At 40.5% G+C, this 21,913-nt stretch overlaps 1 protein-coding gene across 1 annotated transcript in view; it reads right to left on the bottom strand.

Moving 5' to 3' along the window:
• The window catches only part of LAMA4 (laminin subunit alpha 4), an 88,510-nt gene that overhangs the window by 32,247 nt on the left and 34,350 nt on the right, over positions 1 to 21,913 (bottom strand). Inside the window, exons 7-18 of the mRNA XM_072141761.1 lie at positions 21,620 to 21,800; positions 21,435 to 21,527; positions 20,617 to 20,768; positions 20,370 to 20,480; positions 18,014 to 18,125; positions 16,055 to 16,222; positions 15,666 to 15,862; positions 13,856 to 13,972; positions 7,253 to 7,401; positions 7,024 to 7,165; positions 6,635 to 6,731; positions 5,001 to 5,105 (exon numbers count right to left, since the gene is read on the bottom strand). Of these exons, the coding sequence (XP_071997862.1) occupies positions 5,001 to 5,105; positions 6,635 to 6,731; positions 7,024 to 7,165; positions 7,253 to 7,401; positions 13,856 to 13,972; positions 15,666 to 15,862; positions 16,055 to 16,222; positions 18,014 to 18,125; positions 20,370 to 20,480; positions 20,617 to 20,768; positions 21,435 to 21,527; positions 21,620 to 21,800 (1,624 nt within the window). The remainder of the gene's footprint in view (positions 1 to 5,000; positions 5,106 to 6,634; positions 6,732 to 7,023; positions 7,166 to 7,252; positions 7,402 to 13,855; positions 13,973 to 15,665; positions 15,863 to 16,054; positions 16,223 to 18,013; positions 18,126 to 20,369; positions 20,481 to 20,616; positions 20,769 to 21,434; positions 21,528 to 21,619; positions 21,801 to 21,913) is intronic.

Genomic DNA, 21,913 nt, shown 5'->3' with positions numbered 1-21,913 from the left:
TTTAGCTACTATGGGGGGTGGTCCTGTGACTTGGCTACTATTAGATTAGATTAACTTTATGCATCCCAAAAGGAGAGAACAATGTAGTTTGATGGCTGTGGGGGCAACTGACTATTGACTACTGTCGGGGGCACTGTCACTATTGACTGCTGTGCAGGGCGCTATAACTATATTAGCTGCTATATGATCTGTGTGGTGAATGTAACTATATTGGCTACTTTTGGGGCACTGTGACTATATTGGGGGCACTGTTATTATATCCACTACTATGTAGCCAGTGATTATGACTGTATTTGCTATTTTGGAGGCACTGTTGATCTAGTGCAGTGGTGGCGAACCTATGGCACGGGTGCCAGAGGTGGCACTCAGGGCCATTTCTGTGGGCACTCCGGTTGTTCCCCTTCCCGAACAGAGCTCACCAGACAGGAGCAAATCCAAATCTCAGGCAGCTTAAGAGATGCTGCTCTTAGCTCTTTAAAGCCACCCTTCATTGGCTCTTTGCAGGAGAAGTGAGAAGGTGCTGACAGAACTGCATTATTTTTGGAGGTCCTTCTACTGCACCCAACATTTTTCCTCTTCAGAGAGACCCTGGAGAGAAGCTACAATGATGTCTGAATTTGCCCTCCTTATTTCAACTGTAATGGTGGCCTCAGGGGGCCGATACGATTGAAAGATGTGGAACAACAGGTAGCAATAAGTTGCTGCTTGAAATGCCATGTTGGCACTTCCCAGTAAATAAGTGGGTTTTGGTTGTCGCTTTGGCACTTGGTCTCTAAAAGGTTCGCCATCACTGATCTAGTGTCTACAATGGGGATTCCTTTACTACTATATGATCTATGGAGGCACTTTTACTATGTTGTATACAATGGGGGCCATTTCACTACATTGCTTACTGTGGTGGCACTGTTACTACATTGAATAGGTTGGTGGCACCATTACTAGATTGGATACAGTATTGGCATCAATTAATTTTTGCATACTGTGTGGGAATTGTGGGGGCAAGTTACTATATTTGCTACTGTGAGGGCAATGGCACACTCTGGTGATATTGTCTACAGTGTGGATATTATTATTACATTGGTTATTGTGGGGGCTCTGTTACTATATTGGATATAGGGACAGTAGTATTACTATATTGGCTTTTGTGGGTGTATTATATTCCGTATTTTGGGGGCATAATAATAATCTCTATGGGAGCAGCAGAACAATTTTAAGCTTCTGTAAGGAAGGTGCTAAAAGTTTTGTGTTGCTAAATCTTCAGAGATGAATCATAGCTGGGAGAAGATGAAAATGTTGGCCAGATAGAAGAAAAAAAAAAGTCCTCTAATCAAAGACATCATCTGTCACCAGATTTACAATAATTTACAATTTCCTCTTTTCTGTGACTCTCTGTTATCTTCTACTATGAGGGGGTACAACATGTTTATCAAACAGCATCAGAAACTGTGATAAATCTTCCGCAATATAAGACTGTATGTCTTGCTCTGCTTGGTACTAGTGCTGTATTTATGTGGTATATTTGGTTCTAATAATGTATGTTTTAGCAATATTGGTTCTATGAACATATCTATGTAGTGATATTTGTTTTGGTACCATTTTATGTAGTAAGCTGAAAGTTTTGTTTAGTGCTTTTTCTGTGCAGTTATGCACTAGACATAATCTAAACAGTCTGGGCAAAATTTTGGGAAGGCCTAAATCTCTTTACACCGAAACTACTACTATACCACATCACAAACATAAGATGTAAGTCTGCTGTTAATGTATCATGTAAGATGTACTTGTAGCAGACCACACACTATAGTAACAATTAATTATCTTTGGTATCTGATCTCATACTAATAAGAGCTTCCCAAGGTTTTCTACCCTTTTTATGACAAAGCAAAATTTAACTCATGGCCGGGACAAGGGGTAGGCAGAAGTAGGCAATGGCCTAGGGCAGTGGTGGCGAACCTATGGCACTGGTGCCAGAGGTGGCACTCAGAGCCCTTTCTGTGGGCACTCAAGCCAATCGCTCCAATTTCACCAAACAGGACCAAATCCACCAAATCTTCATGCAGTCCCAAACAACTTGGATGCTGCTGTCAGCGTTATTTTAAAGCTACAATTCATTGGCTGTTTTAAACAGTGGGAAAAGTGAGAAGCTACGATGATCGTCTGATTTTATTTGCCCACCCTTTTTCAACTGTATTAGTGGCCTTAGGAGAGCCATTGCAATTGAATGATGTAGAAGAACTGGTAGCAATGTTACTGGTTAGCAGTTACTGCTTGATATGCCATGTTGGCACTTCCTGGTAAATAAGTGGATTTTGGTTGTAGTTTGGGCACTCGGTCTCTAAAAGGTTCGCCATCACTGGCCTAGGGTGTGACCTCCACTCTGGCTGGAGGAGTGGGGGGGTACAGATTTGAAGTGTCTGGCCTATAGCCAGGCTAACGCTTCTCTTCTGCTGGGTCCTATGAAGCTAGTCCCTTCCCTATTATCATTCTACAGTATTATGCTGTAGAGCTGGAGAGGTAGCTACAATCCCTACATGAGAACCGCCACCAGAGTGTGGCTTGCTTGCCGGGAGAGACAGCGTGGAGGGGGAGGGAAAGTGTGTGTTTTGTCAGTGGAGTATAATGAGCTTAGGTGTTGTCAGTGGGGTCAGGGGCAGATTAAAACTGCCATGAGACCTGGGCTGTATGAATATTATAGCTTCTACATGTCTTAATATGGACTAGAATCAAGCTTCTTGGAGAATGGAGGATGTGTCCCTTCTGCCTGCTTTCAATCTGTGGTTTAAGGAACTTTAGAGGACCTTCAGGTCCTGAGATGGCTCTTGTGCACATGTATATTTAGAGCAGGAGCAGATGGATGAGGATTTCATGGGCAAAGGTCATAAAATTTTGTGGTTGGTTTGGGTAGCCATGGTCCCCGTAGGAGGATTAGCCCCTAGGCTGCCGACCAAACCGTCTTTATTATAGTCCACTACTGAATGGGGGGAGGGGGAAGGGTGTGTTGTCTGTGAGTGCAGGTTTGTGTGTCAGTTGGATTTTGAGTGGGGGAGGGGAGAGCTGGCATGTTGTCAATGTAGGAGGGTGGGGTGTGTTTTCAGTGTGTGTTACTGGGGGAGGAGCCTTGGATGTTGTCAGTGGAGGGAATGTGTTTCGTCACTGGGGGAGAAGGTAGAGTGTGCTGTTAATGGGGAAAGTGATGTGGTCAGAGGAGAAGGGAGAGTTTGTGTGCAGTCAATGGTGGAACTGATGTGGTAAGAGGAGAAGGGGGAGTTTATGCGTTATCATTGGGGGAGGGGAGGTGTGTGAGGAATAAAGGGAGCTAGTGGGTTGTCAGTGGGGAGCACCCTGGGGTGTTTTCTTGTATTTTCTACAGATATACATCCTCTATAGCTATTAAATAGGTCTAGTGATATACACTCACCGGCCACTTTATTAGGTACACCATGCTAGTAACGGGTTGGACCCCCTTTTGCCTTCAGAACTGCCTCAATTCTTCGTGGCATAGATTCAACAAGGTGCTGGAAGCATTCCTCAGAGATTTTGGTCCATATTGACATGATGGTATCACACAGTTGCCGCAGATTTGTCGGCTGCACATCCATGATGCGAATCTCCCGTTCCACCACATCCCAAAGATGCTCTATTGGATTGAGATATGGTGACTGTGGAGGCCATTTGAGTACAGTGAACTCATTGTCATGTTCAAGAAACCAGTCTGAGATGATTCCAGCTTTATGACATGGCGCATTATCCTGCTGAAAGTAGCCATCAGATGTTGGGTACATTGTGGTCATAAAGGGATGGACATGGTCAGCAACAATACTCAGGTAGGCTGTGGCGTTGCAACGATGCTCAATTGGTACCAAGGGGCCCAAAGAGTGCCAAGAAAATATTCCCCACACCATGACACCACCACCAGCCTGAACCGTTGATACAAGGCAGGATGGATCCATGCTTTCATGTTGTTGACGCCAAATTCTGACCCTACCATCCGAATGTTGCAGCAGAAATCAAGACTCATCAGACCAGGCAACGTTTTTCCAATCTTCTACTGTCCAATTTCGATGAGCTTGTGCAAATTGTAGCCTCAGTTTCCTGTTTTTAGCTGAAAGGAGTGGCACCCGGTGTGGTCTTCTGCTGCTGTAGCCCATCTGCCTCAAAGTTCGAAGTACTGTGTACTTCAGAGATGCTCTTCTGCCTACCTTGGTTGTAACGGATGGCGATTTGAGTCACTGTTGCCTTTCTATCAGCTCGAACCAATCTGCCCATTCTCCTCTGACCTCTGGCATCAACAAGGCATTTCCGCCCACAGAACTGCCGCTCACTGGATGTTTTTTCTTTTTCGGACCATTCTCTTTAAACCCTAGAGATGGTTGTGCATGAAAATCCCAGGAGATCAGCAGTTTCTAAAATACTCAGACCAGCACCAACAACCATGCCACGTTCAAAGGCACTAAAATCACCTTTCGTCCTCTTACTGATGCTCGGTTTGAACTGCAGGAGATTGTCTTGACCATGTCTACATGCCTAAATGCACTGAGTTGCCGCCATGTGATTGGCTGATTAGAAATTAAGTGTTAACGAGCAGTTGGACAGGTGTACCTATTAAAGTGGCCGGTGAGTGTATGTATTGTATAATACTAGACATTTTATATATTTAATATCTATTTAGGATGTATTTTTTTTTGGCTAAACTTTTAGAAATAAGCACACGTTTTAACCAACAACATTTGGCACTACAAAATGCATCTTTTCCAAAGTTCATACCACATTTGATTGTTTTTTGTTTTTGCACTTGGTTTTCCCTTAAAGGCTCCTGCACATAGATGTTTGCAGATCACAGATCACAAACAACAGCTGTAGTCTGTTGTTCTCAGCTCTAATGTCATCTGCTTGTGAGGTCTCCTTGCATAGAGAAGAGACTGCTCATATTGGTTTTATATTACTTTCCCAGTTTTTTAATGGAATGTTTCATTATTTCCTAGAAGAGAAGACCGCCTGCATACCATCTTTATGGGCTTCAAGTTGAGCAATCACATTTGCCAATCTATTACTCAAGGTGGCCTTTCTTGATGCGGCAGCACTGACACGTTGTTGAGTCTCCATCAAACCTAAAACATTAGGAAAATATAAAATAATAGATAGTTAATAACTATAGAAAACAACAGTGTACAAAGTTTAGCCTGCTATCTTTAACCCCTTAACAACCAGGCCCTTTTTTGTTTTTGCATTTCCATTTTTCACTCTCCACATTCAAAAATCTATGACTTTTTTATTTTTCTATGCAAAGAGCTGTGTGAGGGCTTGTTTTCTGTGTAGCACATGGCACTTCATAGCTACGGTTTTTAATATTCCATGCCATGTACTGTAAAGTGGGAAAATTATTCCAAATGTAGTGAAATTGGTGGAAAAACTCACTTGTGCCATTTACTTGTGAGCTTGGTTTTTACATTTTTCACTCTGCAACCCAAATGACATGTCTCTGATTTGGCAATAATAACTTTTTCATAACGTACAGAGCTGTGTCTGGTATCATTTTTGGCGAGATGAGATGACATTTTCAATGCTACCATTTTGAGGACTGTAAGGTATTTTGATCAGGTTTTCTTAAATGTTTTCATATGTTGCAAAATGGCGAAAAAATGGCATTTTTGACTTTGGGGTCAATTATTATGGGGTTAAACACCTGGAATAACCATTATTATATTTTGGTATATCGGACATTGTGGGACACAGTGATACCTAACATGTTTATGATTTATTTTTATATGATTTGAATTTTTATTTGAGTTTTTATTATTCTATTTATTTTTTGATTTATTTTTATTTTTTGATTTATTTTTATTTTTTGATTTATTTTTATTTTTTGATTTATTTTTATTATTCACTATTTTTCAGACTCCCTAGGGTATCTAAACCCTAGGTTGTCTGATTGATCCTTCCATATAATGCCATACTACAGTATGGAAGTATATGGGAATTTTTCAAATCATCTATTACAATGTGCAAATCGCACGTTGTAATAGAACGTTTAAAACAAGACAGCCTCAGGTCTTTGTATGACCCGAGGCTGTCATGGTAAGAGATTGCGATCCCTGATGATGTGACAATATAAGCCAACATGGCCGCGCCCGTGCAATCCTGCTTTTTATCGCTGCCGGCAAAGCTCCTTCTGCTCATAATGATTGCAGGTGTTGCTGGTGGGTGTTTTCTGCAATATCCAGCAAACACCCACCATACAGTGGTAGCCGACGTGTGACTCACCAATACGTCACACCTCAGTAAGGGGTTAATAAATGGTTAAATATAGTATGAAGCAACTTTCAGTAATACTTTACTGAAGGAACTTGTCAGGTTGATTTGGGACACACAGGTCCTTATGGTTGACTGGTTTCTGCTTTCCTCTGTGTGGAGCTCTTGGCTCTTGTGCATGTCCGCATGTGAAGCTGATGTAGTACACCCTGGCTTCACTGCACAAGCACTGTAGGTATGACACATGCACAATAGAGTCAGGGAGCTTCAGATGTGATTCCGATGTGCCTTATCAGACATACATCTAGTTATGCATAAGCATTTGTTTTGTGACAGATACAGTTTATTATGAACATGATGACCACTGATAATAGTTATCCACATGTACCTAAATTTGAGGGGTCCCGCAAGTCTTTAGCGTCAATCAAGAGTTCATCGCTTTCCTCTTTTTGGTAATCAATTTGGTTGTTAATAACATCTACAGCCTGGAAAATATAAAGCCCATTTATAATGCATGAAATGTATTCCAGAGAAGAAGACTATTCTTTTGCTATAATCACATACAGCATTATTACTGTGTTTTTACTATGATGTTTTTTAACCACAGGAAATCTAAGCAAAAACAGTGATAATAATTGCAAATATTACCTTTTAGATAAAGTAAAGGTAGGTAACAAATTAATTAAAGTATGACAGGATCCACACTCTCACAGTCAATTAATGTTTGTGAACAGTTGTTCATAGCTACAGGGAATAGGTAATACTACTGCTACTCACATCAATAACTCTTTCAGCAGTGCTCAGTGCCAAAACAGATGTCTCGTTGGCATCCTCAACCAAAGTTAAAATTTTCTCGTAGACATTAGAGGCATCAATTGCTTTCTGCACCAGTCCATTTGTATCAACGCTTTTTAAATCACTGCGGTTGTAGACATAAAATACACGTAATACACATAATGTATATTTTATGCACATTTTATCTATTATTTTGCAGATATTTACTTACACTGCCAGGTCATCTGCCTGCTTTTGAAGTTGTAAGGTATGGTTTACAGTTTTCTGTACTAGATCTTCAGCATTTCCAGTTAAGTTTTCAATTCGTTCTTGAAGGCCATTCTGAGCTCCATCTATTTCAGCATGATGACCAGACATATTCTATGTAAAAATAAAATGAGGTGAGAACAAACATGCAAAAATAAAAACAATTATACAAACTAACCAGGTCATGAAAAGTAAATATCAATTCCCGGAAAAGAATGGTAAGGTCTATCGCTAGTCCTACTCTTCCTCTAACTTGCTAATCGGTGGGTGTCTCAGTGATAATAATAATAATAATAATCTTTATTTATATAGCGCCATCATATTACGTAGCGCTTTACAAATCATAGGAAACAAATACAAATATAATATAACATGACAGAGCACAACATTTGTATGGAACAACAGGAGTGAGGTCCCTGCTCGCCAGAGCTTACGGTTTATGAAGATGATGGGGTAACACGAGGTAAAAGAATATTTAATGGTCAAGCCATTCTTCTTAGGGAATAGAGCAAAATATAATAAATGGAATTGCTGTCGCTTGAACCACTCAGCCGTCATCTTATATACCAGGTCCAGGGTGAATGGGACTGCAGAGAAGTCTGGTGCCTGTTGGTTGCTGGATAACAGATGGGAGGACGACACAGGACGGGTTAGTAGAAGAGTTAAAACTTCATGCAGTTAATGAGTGTTATAGGCTTGCCTAAAGAAATGGGTTTTAAGAGCATGTTTGAAACTTTGGAGGTTAGGTATTAGTCTGATAGTCCGGGGCAGAGCATTCCATAGAATTGGTGCAGCTCTAGAGAAGTCTTGGAGATGCGAGTGGGAGGTCCGCACTAGGGTAGAGGTTACTCTAAGATCACTGGCAGATCTAAGAGCACGAGTTGGGCGATAGACTGAGATAAGAGAGGAGAGGTAGGGGGGTGCAGCATTATACAGAGCTTTGTGGATGAGGGTTATTATTTTAAACTGTATTCAAAAGGAGACTGGCAGCCAGTGCAGTGACTGGCATGAACTGTAGGCATCCGTGTAGCGTTTAGTCTGAAAGACTGAAAGTGATGGTCCGTTGTACCCCCTTTGTAGCTCGAGATGAAGAGAGCACTGGTTGCACATGCGCACTGACTGAGATTGCCGAGTATGGTGCAAGGCTATCTCTTTCATCACCATAGAGATGAATTGTGCATGTGCGACTGGCTGCTCCAGTCACCGCGGGCGCAACAGGGTTACAAGGGACCCCCGTTGTCGTGATCTGGGTAGGGCCTAACTTGCTATGAATGAAGAGTTTTACACATTGGGGAAACTGCCTCATTCCTTGTCCAGCAGTTTTTTGGCATTTAAGGCATGAAATATCACAATTTCTGTTACATGCTCTTTGGCTCTTTTGTGCACCACATGCACCACTTTTAAAAAAAAAAATTGGCCAGCCAAATTTACTATAATCTGTGCGGGTAAACTGAAGATTTAAATTCCAATCAATCATTGAGACTGATGCACAAAATATTATTCTTAAAAAAACACTGGCCATATTACATTTTTTACATCTGTACTTTTGCATATGGTTGCACAAGATGTGCTTAGCACTTAGATGTGCTATTTTTATGGTCTTGTTTATTTGATATGAATTTTATGATGTATTTTTAGAATTAATTAATAAAGGTATATCTCTGATTGCTGAATCATTTTTCACCCATCTACTGTGTCTTTAAATCCAGTCTCACTCTCTGCAATGGTATATATCTCTGATTGCTGAATCATTTTTCACCCATCTACTGTGTCTTTAAATCCAGTCTCACTCTCTGCAATGGTATATATCTCTGATTGCCCTAGTATTGCATGTGTCTGTTTCTTTCTGTAACATTTGACCCTTTTCTGTCCTACCTGATTTAATGTTCATCTATGCCCCTCAATGAGTTTGTTTTTCTCTGTTCAGAACTTGATCCACATGTGTTAAGTGTCCTAGATTAATTGTTTTACGAGCTAAATGAGGGCCTGGTCTCTTGTCTTCTCTGGGTATAAATTTAGTGATAGTATAGGATGCTTGCATTCCAGGTTGCTTGCATTCTTTGTTTGCTTAGCATAATATTCTGCTAAGTATAATAATATTCTGAGAAGTATGAAACTGCAGTTTGACATTGCAGTTAGACAGGGCAGGAGACAGGTAAGATGGCAGAGAAAAATGAACAATTATGTTTGTCTCAAAATGTTTTCCATTTTCTCCCTGTTTGCCATGGTTGGTTTACTTGCCTTCCGTCCATCTATTCCACCAGTACCAACTATCCATATCAATGCCTCCCTTCTTCACTCACCTTTCTTTTCCACTCACACACTCTATACGTTATGTAACCAGACTAACTTATCACAGTCTTCTGCTGTGAAGCAAGAAATAACTTCTTATAAATCTCTGCAGCATCTTTTGTCTCTTTTCTTTCTCCTTCTGCTTGCTGCAGGGGACATCTCTCCTAACCCAGGTCCACCTTCTGCTTATTTTAACCCTTCACACAGAAACCCTGCTAACCTTATAAAGATTCAGTGTATCCCCTCTTCTCCTCCTCCACCCGTAACCCCTTTTAAATGTGCCCTATGGAACGCCCGCTCTGTGTGTAATAAACTAGAATCAGTTCATGACCTCTTTCTTTCTAAGTCTTTTGACATGCTTGCCATTACGGAAACATGGATCCAGCAGGATGACTCCGCCTCCGTTGCAGCATTGTCTTATGGCGGTTTACACTTTTCGCACTGTTCCAGACCAGAGAATAGGCAGGGAGGTGGGGTAGGCATACTCCTCTCTCCACAATGCACTTTCCAGGTCATTCCTCCTGTACCTTCCCTTACTTTCCCATCTTTTGAGGTCCACACCCTCAGACTTTTCCGCCCATTCTCTCTTCGTGTGGCTGTAGTATACCGTCCTCCTGGCTCACCCTATCAGTTTCTTGACCACTTTGCCTCTTGGCTCTCTCACTTTTTATCCTGTGACATTCCAACCATCATCATGGGAGACTTCAACATCCCTGTTAACACTCCCATTTCCCCTCCTGCCTCTCAGCTCTTAGCACTAACTACTTCTCTAGGTCTTTCACAACTCTGCGATTCCCCCACTCATAGTGAGGGAAACATCCTCGATTTGGTCTTCTCTCGACCATCTTCAATATCTGATTTTACCAATTCCTCCTTTCCACTTTCAGACCATAATCTCCTTTCTTTTACTCTCAATAATCCTTCTCATTCTCAGAATCCTTCCACCCATCACTCATACCGGAACCCACGTGCAATAGATACTCATAAACTCACAGAAAACTTACAGTCTGCACTGTCCCCCATCTCCTCTTTCACCTGTCCAAACCTGGCTACTAACCACTATAATCACACTGTCAGAAGCGCCCTAGATGAGATGGCACCACTCACTATCCGAAATTTTCAACACGCACGCAGGCAACCTTGGCACACTGAACAAACTCGTTTCCTTCGGCAGTGCTCCAGGATTGCTGAACGTCTGTGGAGAAAATCGCGCACATCTGCAGACTTTCTACACTTCAAATTTATGCTAAAAACTTATAACTCTGCCCTTCACCTCGCTAAACAGGTCTATTTTACTAATCTCATATCCTCTCTCTCTAACAACCCCAAAAGGCTCTTTGATACCCTTCACTCCTTACTAACACCAAAGGTGCAGCCACCTGTCACAGACCTTGGGGCTGAAGATCTGGCCGCCTATTTTAAGGATAAAATTGATTGTATCCGCCAGGAAATAATTGCTCAATCCACTCACCCCTCCAATCCCCTTCCCTCCCATACCTTATCTTGTTCACTCTCTTCCTTTGAGCCAGTCACAGAGGAAGAAGTGTCCCGGCTCCTTTCCTCTGCTCACCCTACTACCTGCATCAGTGACCCCATCCCCTCACATCTGGTACAGTCTCTCTCCCCAGCAGTCACTTCTCACCTAACTAAAATTTTCAATCTCTCTCTCTCTTCTGGTGTCGTCCCCTCTTCTTTCAAGCATGCTATTGTTACCCCTTTACTAAAGAAACCTTCACTGGACCCATCCAATGCTACTAACTACCGACCAGTTTCTAACCTCCCTTTCATCTCCAAACTCCTGGAACGCTTGGTCTATTCTCGACTAACCCGCTATCTCTCAGCTAACTCCCTCCTTGACCCCCTACAATCTGGTTTCCGCTCTATGTATTCCACTGAAACTGCTCTTTCTAAAGTCTCCAATGATCTCCTCACTGCAAAATCCAAAGATGACTATTCTCTCCTCATTCTCCTGGATCTATCGGCAGCGTTCGATACTGTGGACCACCAGCTCCTCCTTAGGATGCTTCACTCTATTGGCCTAAAGGACACTGCACTCTCTTGGTTTTCTTCCTATCTCTCTGACCGCACTTTCAGTGTCTCCTTTTCTGGATCTTTCTCTTCTCATCTTCCTCTCAGTGTCGGGGTTCCTCAGGGATCAGTCCTAGGTCCTCTTCTCTTCTCCCTCTATACAGCCCCCATTGGACAAACCATCAGCAGATTTGGTTTCCAGTATCATCTTTATGCTGATGACACCCAGCTGTATACTTCTGCACGTAACATCACCCCTGCCTTAATCCAGAACACTAGTGACTGTCTCTCTGCTGTCTCTAACATCATGTCCTCTCTCTTCTTGAAACTTAATCTTTCTAAGACTGAACTTCTTGTCTTTCCACCATCTACTAACCAAACCACCCCTGATCTCTCCATCTCAGTCTGTGGGATCACTATAGCACCGAGGCAGCAGGCCCGCTGTCTTGGGGTTGTGCTGGACTCTGACCTCTCTTTTTCACCATATATTCAATCTATTGCTCGCTCTTGCCGGATGCATCTCAGAAACATCTCCAGAATCCGTCCGTTTCTGACATTTGAAACTTCTAAAATGCTGATTGTTGCACTTATTCACTCTCGACTAGACTACTGTAACTCCCTACTAATTGGTCTTCCACTCTCTAAACTCTCTCCTCTTCAATCTATTCTTAATGCAGCAGCCAGGCTCGTCTTTCAGGCCAAACGCTACACAGATGCCTCCAGTTTGTGCCAATCACTGCACTGGCTACCTGTCTCCTTCCGTATTCACTTTAAAATAATAACCCTCATCCACAAATCTCTGAATAATGCTGCACCTCCCTATCTCTCTTCTCTCATCTCAGTCTATCGCCCTTCCCGTGCTCTTCGATCTGCCAGTGACATTAGATTAATCTCTACCTTAATTCGAACCTCCCATGCACGTCTCCAGGACTTCTCCCGAGTTGCACCAATTCTCTGGAATGCCCTTCCCCAGACTCTGAGACTAATACCCACCCTCCAAAGCTTCAAACGTGCTCTTAAAACCCATCTCTTTAGGCAAGCCTATCACACTCGCTAACTGCATGAAATGTCAACTCTCCCTTTACTAATCCATCCTATGTACTATCCTATCTGTTATCGGGCAAACAGCAGATATATACCAAGCTCCAGGCTTCTCTGCAGTCTTTTTCACCTAGGACCCTGTAAATAAGATGGCGGCTGATGGCTGGTTCAAGCAGCAACATCGTTGTTTAGTAAATTATTTATTAAATTATTTTATATTGTTCCCTTATAAAGAATGGCTGGACCATTATACAACCTCTTGTGTCACCCCCTCATCCTCATAGTCTGTAAGCTCTTGTGAGCAGGGCCCTCACTCCTATTGTTCCATATGACTGTTTGTTCTTTGTAGTGTAATATAGTTGTATATGTCCCCTATGATTTGTAAAGCGCTACGTAATTTGATGGCGCTATATAAATAAAGATTATTATTATTATTATTATTATTATTATTTTCATCCATCTATTTTCCTCTATATTAGTGCAATCCCCTATCTTCTTCTTTTTTGGCTTATAGTTTAGTTGGGAGTACTTGATTCTTCCATTCATGTTTGTTTAGATTGTGAGCCCCATGGGGACAGGGACCTCATGCTTGGTGCAGCGCTGCGTAATCTGTGTGCGCTATATAAATAAAGAATTATTAGTATATTATTATTATTACTTGATGTATTTATGCATGTTGATGTTTTTGCTTTTTTGTTCCATTGACTACGAGGGGGTCTAACATCCTGATCTACACACTCATGCTTTAAAATGCTACTCAGTCTATTCAGATTGTGAATGCTTACCATACTTTTAAGGCATAGAGAGATGATTTCCATTATAGCATGGATAGAATGAATATATAATAATGCTAACCCTTCATTTGGAACAGGGAGGTTAGAAAACATATATGAACCCCAGTAAAGCCACACATTTAGGATTTGTATAATATATATTTTAACCATAAGATGAGATCATAAAATGGTCTTGCCTCCTATAAAAAAAAAGAACAAAAATAGAGACCCTCATGGGGAAAATATTATATGAAAAGTAAAATGTGGAACTCATTATAGACCTGCCTTTCCACATGACATTAAATAACATTATCTTAATTTGCATTACTCATGTTAAGCACTCCACTCTTAGTATAATTGCTGACATTAGCAAAGGAAAGAATTCTTCCTGCCTAAATATAGCATTTTCATTTTAGGTTGTGAAATTACTATACCGTGAGCAAATCGGTTATATCTGCAACGATCTCACGAGTGTCATTCAATGTCTTCTTGGCCTCAGTTATTGTGTTACCAGCAGCTGTTGCAACTTCATTCACATAAGCTATCTGGGTCTAATAAAATGCAATATTTCAGTAAAAGTATGAAACATATTATAAAATACTCTGCTGATGACAATTTCATTTTAATACAAGTCAAAATTGCAAGGTTGTAAAATAAGTAACTTCCAGCGACCAGGTAATGAATGGAATGAGGCTGTTATAATCATGTAAATGTGGATATTGAAATATTGCCTTCTGTTTTAGTCAAGTTACTCTATTATGAATGTGTTATTCTCTTGCATTCTCTTTTAGGCAAGATTCTCTAATCCATTATTTGAAATCCATATGTATTTTGTTGCCATATACACTACAAAAAGCCTTTAAAGGGGTATTCCCATCTGGGCATCCACATTTAATTTAATTAATTTTCCATATGTAATCATTTCTTCAATTGGATGTTATTAAAAAAAATGTTCCTGTGTGAAGATAATTTCTCTTAAATGTAGCCATGTTGTCCCTTAGAAACGAGATAGCTTCCTCGGATACGACCACTCAGCACACTTGGATTCAGCAATCATTACCACAGGGCAGCTGTAGTATATACTCCAGGACATTTTATATACAAACACCTTTTGTTTCTTTGTGCAATCACTCCAGCAGAGGGGGTCGTATCCAGGGACACAGTCTTGTTTCTAAGGGACCATATGACTGCATTTATGAGAAATTATCTTCACCTAGGTAAAATTTAAATTTAAGTTTTTAATAACATCTAATTGAAGAAATGTTTATGTATGGCAGATTAATGACATTGAGTATGAATGCCCAGACGTGAATACCCCTTTAAGGTTTTATTTACATTTTGTTACCTTAAGGCCTTGAGCTAAACTCATAAAACATAACATTTTTCCTCATCACTCTGCTCTCAATACCCCATAATAAGAATACCAAAACAGAATTTTAAACATTTTTATCACCTTTTTGTAAAAAGGGTATAACATTTTGCATGGGCATACTGTCATGGATGTTACACCTTCATATTCAGACTGTTTGCTATGTCACTTTAATTTAGCTCTGTTGGCCTCTGATTTCTCTTGAATTTCATCTTTGATAATCATATTTCTACCCCTTGGTCTACTTGAGCCAGAATTCAATAAATTTGACATGATTTGGAAAGACACAGCCTTGTATAAATAAGCTTTCACAGCTAGCGTATCTGGATGTATCACCCAGAGACAGTATTGTGTAGACAAACAGATGTTGAGAAAGCTTCGAAAAAATATTCTGTTGCACTGAAAGTTCCCAAGAGCACAGTAGTCTCCATAGTTCCTAAAGGGAAGAGGCTTGGAACAACCAGATTCTTCCTTGAGCTGGTCACCACTTCAAAACTAAGTATTTGAAGGAGAAGTGCATTGATAGGAAAGGTAACTAAGAAACTATTATTCTACAGCACTTTGCTCTTTTACCCTTTTTGATGGCTCTTTATGAGCAGTCTTAAAACTCTCTAGTTTGTCTAACACTAAAGGTTTCAGAATGTCAGACAGTTTTAGTCTGTCATAGTATCCTAGGAGTTGTAGTTTCAGCAAAGCTGGATAGAAATAAACTAGGCACCACTGCAGTTAACAATGGATAGGTTTCCTAACATTCTCCCTTGAACTCAATATAGTTCATACGATTTCATTGACTATACTTTTTATATTGTTTTTTTACCATATTTTCCACATGGTAATCAGTTCATATTCTCTAAAGGAAATGGAAGAGTTCTTACATTATGTGTATGCAGCTTTCCTCCATTTTCCTCATTTTTATCTGTTGTGTTCCTTATTTGCTTGTGAGCTTCCTTTAAGGCATCTTGAAGGTCACTGAGCATTTTATTGTGTTCAGCAATAGGCTCCAGCACAATAGGAAACAGAGATAGAGTATTGTTTTGTGTCTGCAGCCAGTCCTCTTGGACCTCAGTTAACACTGTAATAGCAAGAATATGTCATTCAATCTATGAAATACACACATTAGTGCATACAATAAGAATTGTGCTAACATGTCATAAAATGACATTTGAACAAATAATTGGCATAAAGAGAAATAACAAAATGGCTGTTTAAATATATTGCTTTATATGTGCTTAGAGTTGAATCTACTACACATGAAATAACTTACAGTAATAGGCATTTTGTGTCTCGTCTAAAGCTTGCTTCCTTTGCAAATCAAAATTTAGTAGCGCAAGGTCCTTAAGCATTTGTTCTGCTTCCTTCGTGGTCTTAACACGATCAGATGGGCTGACCTCTCCTTGTAAGGTTTCATAATGCTGTAGTTTTACAAGTGTTTCTGCAAAAATAACATATTAAATACCAATATTTTAAGACAGCTGACTCTTCTGGCCATACCTTCATTGTTTTGGCCTTAGCTTTATGGTTTAAGGTTTTGAGCTTTTGGGCCCCAATGCAAAATTTATAACAGGGACCTTGCCCACAATTTGCCACTTACAATACTGATCTTTATATTGGACACTCTCAGACCCCAGACTCTGGGTACGGGTGCACCCTTTAACTATGATATTGTAAGGACTGGAGCATAATGCGAAGAATGGGGTCAGTCATATACAAAGATACTGGAATATTACGTCTATATAGCCATTTAAGAGTAATTCACAGTTTTAAAGTTGTATCTGCAGTATGAGCATAGAGATTTGCATCATTTAGATTAGTATGCAAGACATAAATTAAGTTCCTCAGGCGGCAGGCTGAAGCACTTCTGACAGCAGTCAGGATATAGAAGGAGCTTTCAGACTTAATCACCAAATCAACAGCTGCTCTCTGTAAATCTGCAGCTCTGAATAATAATAACGGAGCAGAAAGTGTCACCTATTGTGCTGTTAGCTGAATCATTTCTCAACTAAATGGGAAAAATGCATGTCTGTTATCATGGCAAGGCACCATACTATTTCTTTTTTACTAGAGAATTAGCTTATCACATTGATCACATTCAGTATAACACATTTATTTCAGTAGATATAACTGAGATGGTCACTTATGGGACATACTGTATTATGACTGGGAATAAACCTGGATGGACAGGAGCTGAATAAAGATTTTTGATTAATGCCCTTTCATGTTAATGGTTCTGGGGAGTGTTTTTTGTTTTTTAATTGTTCAAACCTTCAAAGATGCAAAGCCAGAATCACAGTGTTAACCAGTGGCATGGGACAATTAAGATGTACAAACCTTCAAACCAAGCATATTCTTTATCAAAATCATAAAGACAATGATTATAACATAACAAATAAATATATTTTCTTAGCTCATCCATCAGGGCAATACACAACTATAGACCTACAATCAGGGGTGTAACTACAGTGGTAGCAGCCATAGCAGCCACTATGGGGCCTGCAGTGTTAGAGGGCCCTATCATCAGTAAAAAAGAAAGGAAGAAAAACATTGCCCTCATTTACTATGCGTTAAATAGTATAACATTGCTTAGGGTGGATCAGAAAGCTAAACAAAATTTTCGTGCAATTTGCTGTGTTTTAGCCACACCTTTTCCTTCTAAAACCACTATCTGAAAATCACACCCCTTTACAACAGAAAGAAGAGAAAAAGGACAGCAATCCTGGATATTCCTAGAGGGTTTGGTTGGTGCTCGCAGCTGGGGATCCGGTGCTCAGAGTCCCATAAACAGCATAAGAGTGGAGAGAGCCACAGCACTCGGTATGGTTCAATTCCAAGTCATCTTTATTATAACATCATCAGGCATAAAATAGCAACGTTTCGATTCCAAATGAATCTTTCTCAAGCTTGAGAAAGATTCATTTGGAATCGAAATGTTGCTATTTTATGCCTGATGATGTTATAATAAAGACGACTTGGAATTGAACCGTACCGAGTGCTGTGGCTCTCTCCACTCTTACCCCTTTACAACAGTCACACCCCTTTATTAATGCTTTGGTCTAAAGTATTTTTTTTTTAAACTTGAAGTGTGTGAGATCTTCAAAATCTTCCATATTATCCAAGAGTTCTCTAAAGTTCTCCAAGTAACATTTTCAAAAAACCAACATCTCTCCCATTGGAGATGTAATAAAATATATATAAATTAAATCTATAACTGAACATTGCTGCTTACCTTGGATGCCATCTTCTACATCACTAATCAGTTCTGCAGTCATCTTGGCACGAGACAACGTTTCCATAGTTTCCTTGTGTATCCGTTGGCCTTTTATCTCTACTAGATTTCCCTACAAATAGCCAATGTCAATATGAGTTCACAGTGTTAAACTCTGGATGTACACTGCAACACGTTCTGGTTCTGTGCAGAACATTCCATGCACAGCTGGGTGCATACTGCACATACATGAAACCACGTAAAGCATTTTCAGTATGTTTACGTGGATTCCATCCAAAAACAACAGAGATATATCAGTTAGCAAATTCATTGCACAAATAATAATGATTGTAGGATAACTATACACATGTGGTAAGATGTGTGCGAACAACCAGTAAAGTAAATCCTTTCCATCATCAGTGTTCAGAAAGCTGTAACTTCAGTTTGGATTTGTTATGGATTGGTGCAATGCTTCCAATGCTGGAATCTGTTGCTATACAGAGACTATGATGTTGCTTTGAAATTGTGGCCAGCCGAAGCCTTATGTTGGTCTAAGCTGATGGCCTGCAACGGCCTTTTGACATAAGAATTACAGAATGCATGTTGTTGATGTGTTATCTCAGTCTCAGTATACCATCATAGACTGTAGTTGACAGGAGCTTTTGCACTGGAGAGGAGGTGAAAACTTTTTTTGGAGCAAATTTTTGCTGCTGATTGAAAGTAAATGATTCCAAATGATCACTTTAAGGCTACATTCAGACGAACGTATGGGGGACGTACATACGGCCGACGTATATGTGACCGATATACGTCCCCCATAGACGGCAATGAGTGCACGGTGCCCATCGGGAGCGGCACCATACCGCTTCGTACCAGGGAAAAAGATAGGACATGTCCTATCTTTTGACGGAGTATGGTGCCGTGCGCCATTTATTCCTATGTAGAGGGCGGGGGTGAGGGGTGCTCTCCCCTTTCTCCTCTCCACAGCACTGCAGTGTGCGGCGGGCAACTGCAGTGTGAATGTAGCCTGACAGTAGGTTTTATGTGCTAATGTATTAACTCCACGTTTAATGTACTTAAAGGGGTATTCCAGAAATATGAATGTCTGATAAAAAAACCCATAAAGCTTTCTAAAGTAGGTGGAGTTATATCCACGATGGCCACCACCTACAACTACAAGTCCCATGATCCTTCAGTTCTCAGTAACAGTTCTTCCCTTATATGCTCTGCTCCCAGTGATGTTGCAGCAGACTGTCCCGCTCAGTTATCATAGTAATGATATGTGTGTAAACCACCACTGCACATTATATCACCAAGATGACTTCTCACACAACACTGGCCATACTGGGTGCAATGCATGCAACTGAATAATACCAAACATAGTGATGATCACATGCATGGGCGCCATCATGGGGGTTGCAGTGTGAATGTGTTCTCGGGGCCCCCCAGTTTTGCAATAAAAGAAGGGGCGGCAGCAGGAGCACAGAGCCTACAACCCCCTCCTATGCCGTCCCCACCCTCCATAGAGATCAGTGCTGTGTATGTCTATCCAGGGGGCATGTGCTAAGGCTATGTACATACAGAGGGGGCATGCTGGGGGATATGTATATACTAAAGGCGCATGTGGTGGGACTATGTATATACTGAAGGGGCATATGTATATACAGGGTACAGGAACGTTGCGTCTGCTCATCACTATATATAATGGGAAATGGTTAGGGGCCTCAAAATTCCTAGTTGCGGTCCTGATCTCACGACCTGCTCAGGCAAGTGCAGGACATGTGATGTGGACATGTGACCATTGGCCATCTTCTGTCCTCTGTCTCCTACACAGGGACATAGGACTGATTAAAGGGCCAGTAGCATTTTAAATCTTTATTATAGTGTATTACCACAACATTTTTTGTGCTAAGGAGCAAGGGCGTAACTTAAATGGGGTTGCAGAGGGTGCGATCGCAACCGGGCCCAGGAGGCTCAGGGGCCCATAAGGTGTCACTTTCCCATATGAGAAGACTAGTACTATATACCATACATTATAGTCAGAGAGCCTGGCACAGACTTTGCACTGGGGCCCTGCAGATTCAAGTTACGCCACTACTAAGGAGAGCAAACTATTTACATATTACCTTATATTTTACTGACCCATTTGAATATGAATTATTCTTATTCCTTGAATAAGCCTTTAATTCATATTATATGTAAATAGTATAATGACCCCTGCTTTATGCTGAGGTGAAAGAAACAGATAAAGAAAGGACATAAAATGGACCATCTGAATCTGTTGTGCCAGCATGAAATTCTAAGAAAAGTTCTTATAATACTAATGTTTATGTACAACCTACAAAGAGAAGACATCGTTCCACTGATTAATACTAACCTTCTCTGCAAGCTTATTGACCTCTCCCTGAAGAATACCTCCTTCCATTTCAATATGACCAATCTTAAGATCTTCATACAATGATTGATTTTTCTTCTCTACTAGTTTCCCCTTCAAATAATAAAAAATAAGAATAGCTGTGAATAATAATGGTATACGAACACATTGTATTTGAAGTTGCAAGGACATTTTATTATAACACTTTCATTTGTTATATTACTTTGATTCTGTAAAAAAAAATCTATACCTTGAGAAGAATGACAGAGGAATTAATGTTTCCAAGGAGTCTATTAACTGCAGCTCCAGTGGATATGCTCGATATTGTTGACCTAGTTTCATTAATAAGTAAAGCTCCAAGTCGGAGATCATCAATCAGGTCCCAGATACATTTATCACAACCTAAAAAAACAGAACAGTTTACACTGCAGACAACATTTCTGTAGTACTGTTTCATTGTTTCTACCTTCAAATCAGGTTAATTTTGTCTACAATGGCTGAACAAATGGAGATAAGATAATGCTTATGCTTTAGACTGTATCTAATTGATACTTATGTATATTTATGTTAGGGTATTTGGATTATACTGCCTTTATATTGTGCATTATCCTACATTAAACTAAATATAGGTCAAACTTCAACTATCTTTTATTCCATATTTTAAATGTTAATAATAGATGAAAGTTCTCTGTTACAATTTCCATTGGAAGGTGTACAGCGGCATAATGAAATCTAAGGAACAACACCTATGAGTTTAGAAAGTTCTTCAGTTTTCTAATAGTCATAATGAACATTTTGCAGAGATTTATTATGCCTTCTCCACCTTTTACAGCAGTTTGGCTAGAATTGTGCCCCACATACTGAGACGAATAACCAGGGGAATAACCAGCTGAGATGATTGCTGAAATCCCTGCCAGATCAGACCTGGTCTGATCTGTCGGTGATCACTTCCAGCCGGACACAGTGGTCTCTTAGCAGATCGGGGCTGCAGTGCGCCGGTGTGGGGGAGGGGGGGGCAGTGTTAGGACTTAGAGGGGTGAATTAGGATTGGTATTTAGTTCAACTTACTGAATGAACAATCAGATCCACTTGGGGACTCAGGGTCTTCTAACAGACACTCTCCGGTTTTGTTGTTACATGGGCCATTGGCACAGTTGCACTCTATGACAAGGAAAGAGTTTTAGTTGTACGGACAATAAGCAAGTGATTGCATGTCTGGAGCTTTATTCACACATTTCCTTGAAAACACTCACTCTGACAACCAAACGGTCCATAATTCCAATATCCAGACTTGCATCTATCACATTTCAGACCCCCTGTGCCGGGTCTGCATCTACATTGTTGAGTTACGGGGTCACAGTTGTTATCCAACGAGGCAGCACTACATTGACACTTCTGACAGCCCAAACAACTGTCATAACCATAGTACCCAATCTAAGGAATAACAGAACAGAGACACATGAGTAGACATTACACGGTTTCAAAAGGTGGAAAGTTAAGAGATTTTTTAAGAAGAATCTTAAGAAGAATCTTTGAGAATAAATATC

This window comes from Engystomops pustulosus, chromosome 3 (assembly GCF_040894005.1).
Source record: "Engystomops pustulosus chromosome 3, aEngPut4.maternal, whole genome shotgun sequence".
NCBI lineage: Eukaryota > Metazoa > Chordata > Amphibia > Anura > Leptodactylidae > Engystomops > Engystomops pustulosus.
Note: the sequence above shows the minus strand (reverse complement) of the source record. Positions and strands in the feature narration are given on the sequence as shown.